The sequence below is a fragment of the Anolis sagrei genome, chromosome 3, assembly GCF_037176765.1.
Source record: "Anolis sagrei isolate rAnoSag1 chromosome 3, rAnoSag1.mat, whole genome shotgun sequence".
Classification (NCBI taxonomy): domain Eukaryota; kingdom Metazoa; phylum Chordata; class Lepidosauria; order Squamata; family Dactyloidae; genus Anolis; species Anolis sagrei.
This window is the reverse complement of record NC_090023.1, coordinates 245,392,559-245,407,762: the sequence shown is the minus strand read 5'-3', so window position 1 is coordinate 245,407,762 and position 15,204 is coordinate 245,392,559. Positions and strand designations below refer to the sequence as shown.

The window sequence follows — 15,204 nt, the reverse complement described above, 5'->3', positions numbered from 1 at the left end:
GACAAGACTTGCCAACAAATGCAAATCTTGTTCAGTGTGTCTTCAAATGCCTTCAATATAGTTTTTTAAATATAATATTGTGCAAAGTTTACTTTCACCATAGCTCTATCTTAATTTTTGTAAGAATCTCAAATATGCAACATTTGCATGGGGCCTTTGGCAAAATAAATGGTCTCAACAGGGAAAGTAAGTGGCTTGCCAATGATTACAACTACATGCTTTAACCTCAATCCCATAGCTTTCCCACTTTAAGCAGGGCCATATGAAAGTTGAGGCACATACCCACATAGGTACTACGGAGTACAGTATTTGCTAATTGCCAGCACAAGGAGCGAGACAAACAGCAGTCACATCTAATGACGAAGGAACACTTCTCCATTCAAATAAATTTACATCCACCAGCCAGCATACCACAGCAGTGAATCAGAGGCATTGCTAGAAATAAGTTTGAATGAGCATCCTTATTAGGAGAGATGGAAATGTTATCACTTAAGGAACGGCTGTAAGTGGAATTACATTTGTACCCATCAGAATCTGGCCTAAAATATTCAGACCAAAATCCAACATGAAGTTGGACATATATTAGTGGTGGCGGACCTATGGCATGCATGCCAGAAGGGCCATGCAGTGACCTCTCTGCTGGTACCTGCACCATCGCCTACCCCCTGCTTGCCATCCCACCCTTTCCCGCTCGCTTGGCCACACCCCATTCACTCACTCGCCTGCTCACCCACCCCCACTTTCCATCCTGCCCTCACTTGCCAGCTTGCTTGCTTGTCTACCAACCCCCACTCACCAACCCCCACCCACCCCAACCCCGGTTTGGGCTTTCCATCTCTAAAAGTTCCGCCATCACTGGCCTATAGTTTCAAATGTATTTACCAACATGCTGAATAGTTATCAGACCTTGAAGGGAGAAAAAAATCAGGAAGTTTATATTTGTACAATATGCACCTGCAATTCTCTTAATTTTTCTTCCCCTTTGGAGCAAGTGCATATCCAGTAAAATGGACATGATATGAGAAATGAGGTATAATTTCCATGAGAAAATGGATCTTACAAAAAATAGTGCTTGGGTCACAGGAATTACATCTACTGTATATTATTTTGTTGTACCTTTACAACCACCCTGCAGTATTCTTATCCCCATATTGCAGATAGGGTCTGAAGCTGAGAGATAGTGACTTGCCTAAAGCTGCCAAGGGAATTCATGGCACAAGAAAGCTTCAACCATCAATGTTCAAAACAATATTTTAGTCATTAGGCTTCAACAGCTCTGTTGAAAGTCTTCCCCAAATTAATTAACACATATATTCACATGCACATACTATTATTTTGCAGGGATTTGACTCTAAACCACAAAATTAATGCAACATTAGCAAAGAACTATTAACTTTGGTGCTTATCATTTGTTATCACAACTCTTTTGGGGGAGTTATTAAAGCCACAGTTTTGATGGTCCATTAAACCCTTAATTCATGAGATAAAAACTCTCACTATCTGTTTTAAAATCCCTAAATTAGCAAACAAGATACCAAATAATATATGCTGTAAGCATAGGTCTTCTCTGAAAAGCTAGGCTCTTCAAGTGCTTCAGCTGCGATATAAGCCACTGAGCCATGGCCAATACAAGCTGATTTGAATAATCAATATGACAACCTTATTTTTCTAATGCAAACAGGATTGATACAGTAAGGTGTCTCCCTGCCACATCACAGTCATGGCCTCCTTTAACCCATAATTAGATTTAGGTGATTATCCCTGCTCTTCCTTACAAGTGTACAGCTCGGATAAGGGACGACAAAAGCTATCTGCCACTTATTTATCCTTTGCAGACGGTAGGTTACCCAGAGAGATAGAGGGTAAGATCTTCAAACAATTGTTATTCATATCATCTACAGTTTGAGATAGTCACAGCCTCCATACGTGCTAAGTGAAAATAGCCTAAAGCAGTAGGTACATGATGGATACTTATGAACATCAGGGTAACACAGACGGAAATTCAAGGTGATGTTAGCCAAATTATGCCTAACTTTAAATCAGATATAGTGAAGAAATACAAGGCAATGGTTTTCTCTGTCACACAAGCAATGTCTTATTTTCACTTTTTTTTCTTTCTCTTTTGATTTTTAAATTCATGGTTCAAATTGGTTTCATAGATATATTTTTAAATATAACTATTAATGTGAACATGGATAGAAATGGTCCAGATAGAAATGTAATCACATTTAATTTACAACTCTTCTTATCACGAGTATTTAAGCTGAAATGCTAATGTTTAAACAAAATTATATCCATTATTCATTTTGTTATGCCTAATATTAAAGCTAATAAGATATAAAATGTATAATCATGTTAGTAATATTTGTACTGCATTACATAGTGGAGAATATCAGCTTAAATAAAAGCACAAGTTAAAAGTGCCAGACAGTTGCAGATAATTCCTCGGACAGGGTATTATCCTGTACAGAAAATGTTGTGCTTAAGCTAAGAGCTGTACTCACAACTGTAATTAATTGAAAATAATACATGGGCTCTGATTGGACTTATTTCCATGTTTTCTGCCAATGTTGATATAGTTGCTGCCTCACTCAATTCACTACCAATGGCCTGCAATTAAACCAAGGCATTAATTTGGCTTTACTCTCCCTATACTCCATGGGATGAAATTCAAAGCAAGAATTATTTTATAGAACAGATTTCTGGGAGTTGCAAGCCAAAACACCTAGGGACCCACAGGTTGAGAACCACTGCCATAAAACAATGTCTCTGTGGAACAAATGCCACCAGTCACGGTGAAGACTTTCATCAGTTAACACTGAGGGAGGCAACTATGCAGGAGTTGGGGGATAGCTCCATGGGCCATACCCCTAAGAACAACTAAAATATTTTTGACATTATTGTTGATGGTGGTTTTTGCCCTCAAAACATTGCTGAGTTAGGATGATCCTAATTCAACCTTATCATGGTGTTTTCTTGGCAAGATCTGTTTAGAAAGGGGTTGCCTTTGTATTTCCCTCAGGTTGAGAGAGTGTGACTTCCCAAAGTCACCCAGTGGGTTTCCATGGCTGAGCAAAAATGCTCTCCACAGTTGTAGTCCAAAGCTTAAACCATTGTGCTCCATTGCTCTTTCTGGCCATATCATGGTAAAAATGGCACCCAAAAGAATTACCATTTTGAGTCAGGTATGCCCAAAAGATACAGTGATACTAACTCTTTTGATGGTCTCCTTTACACTTATACAGTTGTTCATTGCACTGATTATTGTTCGTATTCCATTCCTCACAAGCAATACTACTGTCAGAACTCTTTCAATGTGTGTGTGTTCCTACAAGTCCTCTATTGATCTTTGGATGAGACCCCATGAATTTCAAAGAATACTCAGGGGTGATTTTCCCAGTTCCATTCTCTGACATACAGTCTATATCATCTGATATTCATTGGCAGTCTCCCATTCAAATACTAACCAGGGATTTCAATGCCCGTTTCATTTTCACATTGATTGTTTTATGGACAGCAGATCTGAACAACTCATGAACCATCACTCTGAATATGGCCTACCAAATGTGTATTTTGTATATTCTCTACCAGAATATCTCTTCCTGCACATCTATGTCCAGTTTCTGGCGAGAAGGCAAACTGAAGAGACTAATTATGCCTTTCACCCATTATATTTGGCTTGGTCAACTACAAATTACACAGGTGGACTTAATATAATTCCAAAGGTCTGAAAATAGTATGAATTTATCATATTTTCACAGAAATATATGTAAATACTAATAAATCATCTGACATTATTCTACCTTTTTTGCAGCCCAGTTTCAATGAATAAAGTGACTATATACATATATGTGTAAATGTAAATATTAATTTGTTTAAACATCTGGCCTTTTTCATTCCTATTCTTAAAATATTAATATAATTTCTGAAAAAAATAAAAATATTTAACTCTTAATGATTAACTGGCTACTTAATTTACAATATCAAAGAACTGAGTGTCAGGGGAGAAAAGAGGAAAACAAATGAGAAAACTTCTAACTCTATTTTAATGCTACATACTAAAAAAAGTCGTAGCTTCCAATGAATGATTGTTTGGAACTCTTCTGCTTTGGTTGCTTGACAGCAAAATACTGAGCACATGTTTAGGCGATTACTGTATCTCTCCAGTTCAGTATCTGAAGGGTTTCTGAATGCCACTCTAACTACTTAAAGCCAGTAAAGAGATTACAGCTCACACTAACGGGATTTTCACAGCTCCATATCATTCAGTTTGGATTCTTCATACACAGATTAAAAGGGTCCAGTCAAACAATAGCCAGCTGCTTTAAAAACGCAAGGTACTTGGGGTGTTGAAAATGTCCATTTAGGTTTTTAAAATCCTCCTTTAGATTGGAAAATCATTTCTTAGAGGAATTATTTTTTTAAAACTCCACAATAATTCCAATTATAGTATTATGAAAAAGCAATGGGTGCTAGAAATTGTAAGAGACCTCTCATTCTCAAATTAATGAACAATTTAAAACAATATGCCTCCAAACAAGGTTGCAAATAGATGAAGAAATCTTTTGCTAAAAAAATAAATAAATGATGTCATTAAAAAGTTTTCAAATACTCAAAAACGTTATTGTGAATAAGGTATTTCAAAAATCAGTACATATTTGAATCCCTCGGTTTCCATCCAGTTTCCAAAAGTTCTATTTTTGCCATTATTTTATCCAGCACCATTATGAAAACACACATTTCCATAGTGATTTTGGGCCATCTGACAATGCTAGTAATTTTAAACCACAGACATTTCAGTTTCATAAACATAAAAGACATCCATCGAACAGATAGTTTACGACAAACTCTTCTACCAGACAGATCAAAGTAAGACAAAACGAGGTGAAGAAAAAGTTCAGGATTCATCTAGCACCCTGGACAGCTCCATGTGGAGCTCCACCTGAACATGTATGTATTAAGGACAGAGTTAGATGTTACTTCAGCATCAGTAAATCTCACACTGAGTCTGAGGTAGGGCTATAGCTCCATGCGGGTGACTTCCTGTCCTGTTCAGAGGAGCCACTTCATTTTCAAAACAAACTTTGAGGGAGTATGGGAGACTCTTCTGCGGTGTTTGGATTGGTCAGAAAAGATCAACATGATCTTCTCAGTGAAAATGCTACTGGCATAAACAGGCTCTTCTTGCAACAGGATTTACAGAATAGCAGAACCACCTCCGTCTAAGCACATCTCACTGAGACCCTTTTTCTAAGGCCATGTCCATGCCTCCTATAATAGAAATAAGTTCCTAGGGTCATGACATAAGTAAATTATTCTCTACAGCTTTAATTTATCTACTATGCGGTAGTATATCACAATCTATCAATTTAAAACATTTAGATCCAAAGTACAAACCAACTCTAGCACTTGTCCCAATTATCTGTAATCCATAACATTAACTACTTCACTTGAAAATCTCAAGTACATCACAGAATTCTGCTTGTTGCTTGCTATGCAGGTCTTGCTTCATGGTCAACTTTCAAGTTGTCAAGAAGAGAGAGAAATATCAAAATCAAGGACTCACTGGTGGCATCAGGCAGTTTTTCTGTCTTTTTTAACCAGAGAAGAGAAAAGGACAATTGTGGGTACAATTCATCCAAATGAGACTCATTTTAAAAATAATTTTGCATTTCAAACTTTCTCAAGTGATGAAAAAGTCATGTTAGAGAAACTTCATGGCAGTATCTCATTGTCCATGGCTCACTTTTAAAAAACCATCAGGATTTTGATGAGCTGATAATGTTCAAAACAAGAAAGGGCACATAAAACATACCCTTGGCCATCAATGACCTGAACTGTACGTAGCTTTAGACCATATGAAACAAACACAGTACTATTCCCAGTGCCAAGCAAAGACTAGATCTACACTTTCACAGCAAAAATATTAATTTAAGACTTAACAACAACAAAAGACATTGTGGTATAAAACTGACATATTATCTGACCTGGTTTTAAAGTAAGACATTATCTTTAAAAAGCAGCCACTTGATGCTTTGTAACCAAAACACAATAATTTGGTTAATTAATAAGAAAAGATTACACCATTAAGGTGTTCTGACCACATCTGAACTTTTTACTAATCTATTATCTCAACTGATTTAAAAATAACTAATGGAATTCCAAAAGTCTTATGAAATTTACCTATCTATATAATTTTACTTTTTATGCTAGAGAGAGAAAGTTGTTCAGGAATAGATTTACTGAATTCTAACTTTATACAGGACCATACCACAGGAAACACAAAGAAATGTGGGGGGGGGGGGTTGGGTGTAGATTGCAGTTTACATTCCTTTGAAAACAAATTTGGAAGTGGAAAGGACTTGTTACTATCACAACTGGTCAATCTTAGTACTAAAGATGTAAACCCATTAAAATCCCAAGCAGAGAAGGCTTCAGGGGACTCTACTTCTTTTCTCTAAGCTTCTATGATACTAGAGATACACACCATTCCTACCTTTTTCATGCTACATTTGGGAGCTTTCCAAGGTAATCAAGTTCATATAATGACCATGATTATTGCTCTTAAGCAAAGGTTGGTATCACATTTCATGAAAGCTTAGTACTTGTAAAGAAGTCTAATAAATTATTTGGAGCACAATATGTTTATCTAATGTAACAAAATGTTTAAGCATCTTAAGATCACATATGACAAGTCGGAAAAAACTCATAATTAAATAATTATCAAAAACTATATTATCCTATAATGGGGGTCGTCAGTTGAATAATTTGAAAGTCATTGACCAATTAATATACTATAGATTTCTATCTGGGACAAATACGTAAAAGAAAGCTCAACTGTAAGTTTACTTAAAATAATACATTAAAAAATTAAATTTTACAGAAAAACACCAGTTCTTAATTAATCAAGCAGTGGTGCTGCTTTAGTGTAAGAGCTCTAGATTATTTTAAAGGCATATTTCAACCAGTCAAACATTTAGTCTTTGCTAGTCGTGAAAGCCAACAAGATCTCTTTAGAACCTCTCGTCTTTTCCAATAAATTTTGCATAGAAACATGTTGCCCAAGCAGAGAGTTGCCTGCTGTCACATTGGAAGTATGATAAATGTTTAATGAAAACAACACCACACAGCTTGGTGTCAGACAACAGCTATCACACAGGCCCACTTTGATCTAAACAGGCACTTAAAAGGAGTTCTGAGCATGCTTTCTACCACAGAATTCTTATAACCTATATGCAAATTAGGAAAAATTAGCATAAATGACTTCCTGCTGCAGAAAGTACTAAGAGGTAAAGAAAAATGACAAGCTCCAAGAGTGTATGACTGCTGTCAACGAAGAATAGTCAAGCATTCTTTGTTTACTTTTATTGTCTTTTGCCAATAGCTGAAACCTCAAAAACAAGCATTTACTAAAAAAAAAAACCAAAACCCTGTGGGCAGCAAAAGCCACCGGACAACTGATAGGTGTTAGTTATAAAATAAATCCAATTATAATAAAAAATAACTAATTTGACCCAGAAAATGTTAATCAAAACATATTTCCATGGGAAATTGTTTACAGAGATGGCCAGTGGCAAAGGATACTATATTTTAGAGACTTGTTGAAACTGAAGGACCACATCAGTTTCCATGGTACGAACATTAAACAACTTGAGTGGGGCTATTTGGATATCTACTATAGCTTTCTGTTGTAATTCTTCAGTCTAATACATACACCAAATCCAGTGTCCTGGTGAGGAAAATAAGGAAAATGTACTTGCTAAACCTGTGGAGACATTATAGGGTTGCAGTACAAATTTAAAAGTAGCAAAACCAAAAATTAATAGTAATTTCATTAGTAACAGATAGTTCTCAATACTTTGAACCTAATTTGATAAGCTTTTAAAAATATGTGATTTTAAGAAAATCTAAAAAATCTTTATGGTAAATATTTAATTCTTCTTATATTCAGACCCATTTCTTATCAATTTTAACAGAAATTGAAAAGCTTTTTATTGGTGTAATATTTTATCTTTTTCATTTGGTGGATTCACTAAAATTCCAAGTTGGCACTTTTTCCCAGCAAACTATCCCAACTCAAGTCCTATGAGGGCTAGCAGAATTTTGACTCCAGGAAGGGCAGAAATTGGCCATGAAGGAGTCATTTCATTAAGGAAAACCTGAAAAATTGGTAGAAGGAGAGAAGTCAGGCTGGTAGGACAAATGGGAAAGAAATTTTATTATGATGTTGTCCAGAGAAACATCTCTGAGAATTCCTTGTATAATAAACACTCTGAAATTCAGTGGACCACCATTAGTTGACAGGCAACTTGAAGGCACACTCCAGGAACTCCAAAAGAACATCACAGTATTTCATTGCTAGGTAGTGCCACATCTTAACCCAGTCCTTCCAAACTTCAAGATTTCTGAAAATCCATGTAGATCAATCCAGTGTATCATAGAGAACCTATATGCTGGTTGCAAATATGGACAAATTAGGAAAAAAATGGAATTTGCTTTATAGGAGTCTATCAAGACTTCTAATTGATAAGGTGCTTTATCTTCTTACATATTTCCTTTTAAATGTGTATTTATTTGATTTATGTACCACTTTTCTCCCAATATAGGATCCAAAACTGTTTATATTGTACCAAAGCAGCTTCCACTGTAGAATGGAATAACTTTTCCCTCAATCCTAAAATTACTGGAAATTTCATTTTTATTTTTATTTGTTTTTAATCTTGGAATAGTCAAGCACGCTTAAAAGCCTATGACATCCTTGCGTAAAAGTGGGTTTAGGAATGGAGATATGGTGCTTGGTGCTCAGTTTTTAGTTGATTGACCAATTTATCACTGTGCAAACTCTTGATTCAGGACTAAGAACTTTTCATAGATCTTAAATAGTGTAGTTCTGTGCAAATGTCAATGTAATAGGCCCTTTAATCCAAACAGAAATGGGAACTGGCACTAAATAACAGTATCACGTTGCTGTTAGCAACCTAAACCTTCAAAATGACAAATATCTATAAAGGCAACCATTTCTTAGATCCATATTCCCTATGTAGACATTCTTTGATCATCCTCTGATTAAATGAAAACACTATCCTACTTAAAAAGGCATATGAGGGAAGGATTGGATCAAGAACATCCTGTCAAATTTCATTCAGTAGCTTATTAATATTTGAAGTGTTTCTAAACAGTTACAAAATCCTTGCTTTTAAAGACTTGTGTATGGAAGATAGTCCCTTAAGGGAAGAAACCAATGTTGTATATATCTGTATTTTAAATAATCTCCTAACAAATCAGGCTACACCTATGAATTTAACTTCACACAACCACAGCATCCACCTTGTATCACTTCAGCAAATTAAAGTAAGATCAAATACCAGTGATCATGCTTTTAGAATTGGTTGCAAGAGACTATAGGACAGTGGGAAAGGACATGATTTTACACTGAAAGCATCTTCCCTTTAAAAAAAAAGTGATATGTTGCCAGTTGCAGTTCTTTGAGAGCCACTTCAAATTAGAAAAAAAGTTATTGTTGAACTAATTGGACAAAGTTTTGGTGTAAGGTAGCTTATGATGGGTTGGAAACGGACAAAGTTAAAGCAAGTCCACTTAATATAATGGGATCTAGGTAAGTCATGACTAACTTTAGCTTGGTTGAGTCACTTTGAATACGTCTAGATCCAATCTACGGATTCTAAGGTGTAGGAATAAAAGAGAAGATGTGACAGCAACTAGATTGATCCAAGGCTAATACAAGAACTCTAACTCTCTGTTCAAAACTATCAGATTTTGCTTACTAGTGTAATGAATAAACTTGAAATTGGCATGAACAAACTTGAAATATTTGAAAAGTCTCTAGAACACAGACAGAAAGAGAACATCTGCTAGCCAACAGATTTTTTGAATGAAATGTAATGCCCGTTCTGCCACTGTGAAATTGACTGAACTTCCTTTGGGATGACCTACACATAATAAGCTTCTTACATAGAATCTGGTAAAGTTTACATTGTCAGGAACACATAGCACTTACATATGTGGATATAAGCTGAAGGCATTTTAGTTCTTCAGAGCTATTAAATCAGAAAAAAAATCAGAAACAAGACATAAATCATGGGGGCAGGCGAAAAGCAAGAGTTCAAACCACCAAAATTTGCTTCAAATAACAACATACACATTTTAGCAATGTCAATGCCACATGATGTACTCTCACTATACCAAGATGTACTCTCACAATACAGGCAGTTCCTGAATTACAAACATCTGACTTACAAACAACTCATAGTTAAGAATGGGGTGAGACAACAGGAAGTGAGAAAAATCTACCCATTAGAAGTGAAAAGTCACTTCTGAAAGAGTTATCATGGAGAAAAGGTGTCTACACTGAAGCTTCTTGTTTCCACAGCAAACCATTTTTTTTCAAAATCCAATTATCACAGGGACAGAAAATAAGGTGAAATCTTCTGAACAGGGACACAGACCACAAAACCAACACCACAGGGTGTTAACCCTTCCTTCCCTCCCTATGCTATGGCCCCCCACCCACCCCCCACCCCATATATATAAAAAGATGGAATTACACTTTAAAATGTATCTTTTCCGACTTCCATACAAATTCAGCTTAAGAACAAACATACAGAACCTAACTTCTTCATAACTTGGGGATCTTTGGCAGTAACCTTTCAGTTTAAAATTACATTTAGTTTACTTATTTACTTTATTTATACCCCGTCTTCCTCCCCAGGGGGGCTAACTGTCACACACTTTCAAAACTGAAAAAGACACTTTGTGTTCTTAGGAGAAAAGAACACTATCTGTGGCAAAGAATCAGCCTCTTCCAAAGCAGAACCTAATAATAATATTACATGTACGTAAGTTGTAAATTTACAGAAAACCAAAACTATACTATTTTAAGATATTCATTTCAATCAATAGATGAAACTTTTAAAAACACAATGTTAACTTATTCTGATCTTGAGGAGATTTTAAATTTATTTTAGACAAGTCAAGCATAATACAACTAAATGTCGTTCTGTTGTTGTTGTTCATTTGTTCAGTCGTTTCCGACTCTTCATGACCTCATGGACCAGCCCACGCCAAAGCTCCCTGTCGGCCGTCACCACCCCCAGCTCTTTCAAAGTCAATCCAGTCACTTTAAGGATGCTATCCATCCATCTTGCCCTTTGTTGGCCCCTCTTCCTTTTTCCTTCAATTTTCCTCAGCATAATTGTCTTCTCTAACCTTTCCTTTCTTCTCATGATGAAATGTCGCTCTAGCAATGGGAAATACTGGTTGCCTTATGCTTGAACTCATCAGGCTTCTTGTGTCTTATAATTATCATTTCTTAAAGTCTAAATCAAGCTGTTGTTGTTGTTGCATTTATGATGCAGTAACCAAATGGATGCAATTAAAAATTAAAGCTCTCTTCTCTAGGTCAAACTGCACTTAAAAAATGTTTGCAAAGCCATGATTATTTTTTCTGCTTCAAATAATTCTACTTTTCTCATCACAGCAGGAGTTTTTAAATCAATAATCTACTATTAGTAGGTTTATAATTGACAGAAAGAAACCTAGATTTGTGAAATCAATGAGACACATACTTGTCCAAATTATCAGCCATGATTCGGCAAACAAACAGGTTAATTTAGAAGTAAAATACAATTCTCACAGGGAAAGGGGCTTGGCCTTTGACTCACTTTCTAAGAAGATACTAGCAAATATCTTCATTCCTGAAGAATCCTTTAGAATTCTAAATCAATGGTTTGACATCCTGTCCCACCCTTATTGCTGTCTTGCTGACTCAAGTCAAGACAGTACCTAGATTAGGGAAGCAAGGGTGTTTTGGCATAAAGGAAAATTGAAAAGCAATCCTACTAGATAGCTTGGAGTAAACCTGAATTAGTTGGCTTCAATTGGAACAAATGTCTTGTCCTTAAGGATGATGCCCACTACTGATGAACACTAGAATCTGAGAGTCTCCATTCATGTGGGAGATGAAATAATTTCCATTAAGATCCTCCTCCAGCTGCAGTCTCCACATATTTTGTGCCATTCCTAAAGGCCTGCTATTTACAAAAGAAAACGGAGGTTGTAGGGTGCAGGGACTCCAGTGAGGGAGTAAAACTTAAGCAGTCGATGATCTAATAAACTGACCAGAGGAAGAGGGGTACACCACCGACACATTTAGGAGTATGATTTTTTAAGCAATAAACTGATTATATTGGGACAAAACAACATGTTCATATAAAAATCATAATCTTTTAACTCATTCACTTTTCTTCTACTTACCCACTTTTCGTGTAATGTTGATCTTTCTCTTTCCCCCTGGTTCGTTCTTTCTCTTTTGCTTTCTCTTTATCTCTGCCTTTACGTCTCTCTTTGTCACGAGACTTGCTACGACTTCTTCTATGACTGGTCCTTTCACTACTTCGGCTATAAGAACGCTGCTGAGGTCTGGAATGTGATCTGTAAGTTGAAGAGAAAATTTTAAAATTTGTGGAAAATGCAGCCATTCTAGTTCGTTTTAAAAATATTCCTATCCATCTCTTTTTTATATCTATATGGGCCAGTGGTTTAGCACAGCTGGTAAGTCACTAGCAATTATAAGATCTATCAAATGAAAGATTGCAAGTTCAAAGCCCCGGGTCAGCATGAGCTGCCGACTGTCAGCCAAGCTTACTGTTGACCTAAACATTTCAAAAATAGCTTTAGCTGTAATTAGAGAAATTAGGTACCACTAAAAGTGGGGGAGGTGTTTTATGACACCATAAAGAAACATCAGAAAATGCTGGGTGACCAAAAGAAAGAAGGAAGTCCTGATGGCTCTTCGCCATAGAAGATGGAATGACAGCACTCCCAATGGCTGGATTCGAGCCCAACCTTCCATGGCACCAAAGGAGGGGGGGGGGAGCTGGACACTGAGTCAAAACAGTGTCCAGCTTTGACACTAGTGTCCTCCTTCTGTTCTGTCTGCCTTTGTATTGTCTATACAAAAAGGCATTGAATGTTTGCCGCGTATGTGTACTGTGATTCGCCCTGAGTCCCTTTCGGGGTGAGAAAGGCGGAATATAAATAAAGTGTTTGTTTGTTTGCTGTTGTAGTTGCTGTTACACTACAGTTTGTTCATACATATTTCTCAGTTTCTAAACTCTATGCCTAATAAGATTAAACAAATGAGTATGTATGACTGCTTCCCCTGAAAGCACGAACCTACTGAAATAATAGTAGTAATAATAATAACAATAATAATAATAATAATAATAATAACAATCTTTATTTATATCCCACCACCTTCTCCCCAAGGGAGAAGTTTACGTGAGGCCAAGCCCAACAACACATTACGATAAAATAAAATAAAACAAAGACATGAAACGACAATACAATAAAATACTTAAAACATGGGAATACAGTAAACAATATAAAATACAATGTATTTTATTAAACAATGTATTAATACAGTTCAGAAATACTAGCACATTGTATTGTACAGATAACACTTATCCGGTGACTATATGACTGTTAGAAGCAGGAGAGTGGAAAATCATTGTTTCCTTCAGATAGTGGAAGAAAAAAATGGCACTCCAACAAAGAAATGGGAACTACATATGGGGGCTTGTGATAGACAGCACGATTAAAATGGGGGGAGGGGGATTTAAGAATGTAATAGGACATACTTGCAAAGTATCTTAGATAATACACTAAATTGTTTTAGGGTGAAATTAGGATTTTAAAAAACCTTATACTGCTTCAACATTGGGGTATTCTTCAATCTCAAAACCTTTTTAAAAGATTTTAAAAAACCTTATACTGCTCCAACATTGGGGTATTCTTCAATCTCAATTAGGATTCCATAGTACTGCAAGTTACAAAAATGGCTCACAACCAAAGAAATGGCTATGTGTACAAATCATATTTATGTTCACCCAACAATAACCAATACCAAAAAACACAAATAGGCTAAGCAACAAATAGTGCAAAATAAGACAAATAAAACAAATGACAAACTTTCCCTCCTCAACATCCCTCTTATCTAGACTTAAGCCATGATTCACACGTGTAGTCATTACTTAATAGCCGCAACATCAGGTAACTGCTTGTCTGCACACAAGCAATAATGTGTTGTCGTGATCATCAAATCATTAATGCATATCACTGTCTCGGTCAATGATCAAACACTACTGAGAGTACATTTTGTGTTATCTCACAACCATTTAACTCCAATCCTTTTTAATGGATTTAATTCATACACTGAGGTATGAGTAATCAAAAGTACATAAATTAATGGACCTGCATGTGTAAGTCAGCACAAATCCTCTGAGGGAAACAGCAAAACTATATATTCCAGAGGAAAACAGGACAAGGATATTCAAGACAAATCAAGGAACAAGGTCTTTTTCTTATTTTCCTTGATCCATTCCAACAAGAATCTGGATGAAGGAATATGATAAAATATGGCCAATGGTTTTTTGTTTTTTCATGTCATGAGCGACTTGAGAAGCTGCAAGTCTCTTCTGGTGTGAGAGAATTGGCCATTTCCAAAGCCGTTGCCCAGGGGATGCCCGGATGTTTTTGATGTTTTACCATCCTTGTGGGAGGCTTCTCTCATGTCCCCACATGGGGAGCTGGAGCTGACAGAGGGAGTTCATCCGCGCTCTCCCCAGATTCAAACCTCCAATCTGTTGGTTTTCAGTCCTGCGAGCACAAGGGTTTAATCCATTGCACCACTGGGGGCTCCTATGGGTAGAATACTTTAAGAGTTTTATGACATAGTTTGCAAGATAATGGTGAATACCCAAGAATATTTAGTGAAGTCCCACTAGGTAGCCTTATAGTGGTGTAGCTTTGGGGTTGGAGATGGAATTAGGCTGCACAAATAGAGAAATAGCTTTGGTGTCATCCAAACAGGAGAGTCAAAGTTAATGCCCCGATAAGCCATAAAGCTTCCTCAAAATTATAACTGTTATTTTTTATATTCCAAATGACACCACTGCCTCTAAGATGAGCACTGAGATGATATATGTCTCAACATGAAAGATAACTTTGAAGACTGAAAGAAAAAAGGATGACCTTATCCAAGAAATTGAATACAATAACCACTGTTGGTGTTGTTAAAAACCAAATCCCATGAGTTAAGAAGTCAAGCCAGCCTTGGCCTTATTTATTTATATATTTATTGCATTTATATAACACTTTGCTCACTCCTGAGGGGACTCAAAGCAG

General features: G+C 36.3%; 1 protein-coding gene across 2 annotated transcripts in view; it reads right to left on the bottom strand.

Annotated features, from left to right (window-relative positions):
- RSRC1 (arginine and serine rich coiled-coil 1) overlaps positions 1-15,204 on the bottom strand; it is a 187,533-nt gene that overhangs the window by 124,960 nt on the left and 47,369 nt on the right. For both annotated transcript variants that reach the window (XM_060767630.2, XM_060767631.2), the window contains exon 4: positions 12,274-12,450. In XM_060767630.2, the coding sequence (XP_060623613.2) occupies positions 12,274-12,450 (177 nt within the window). The remainder of the gene's footprint in view (positions 1-12,273; positions 12,451-15,204) is intronic.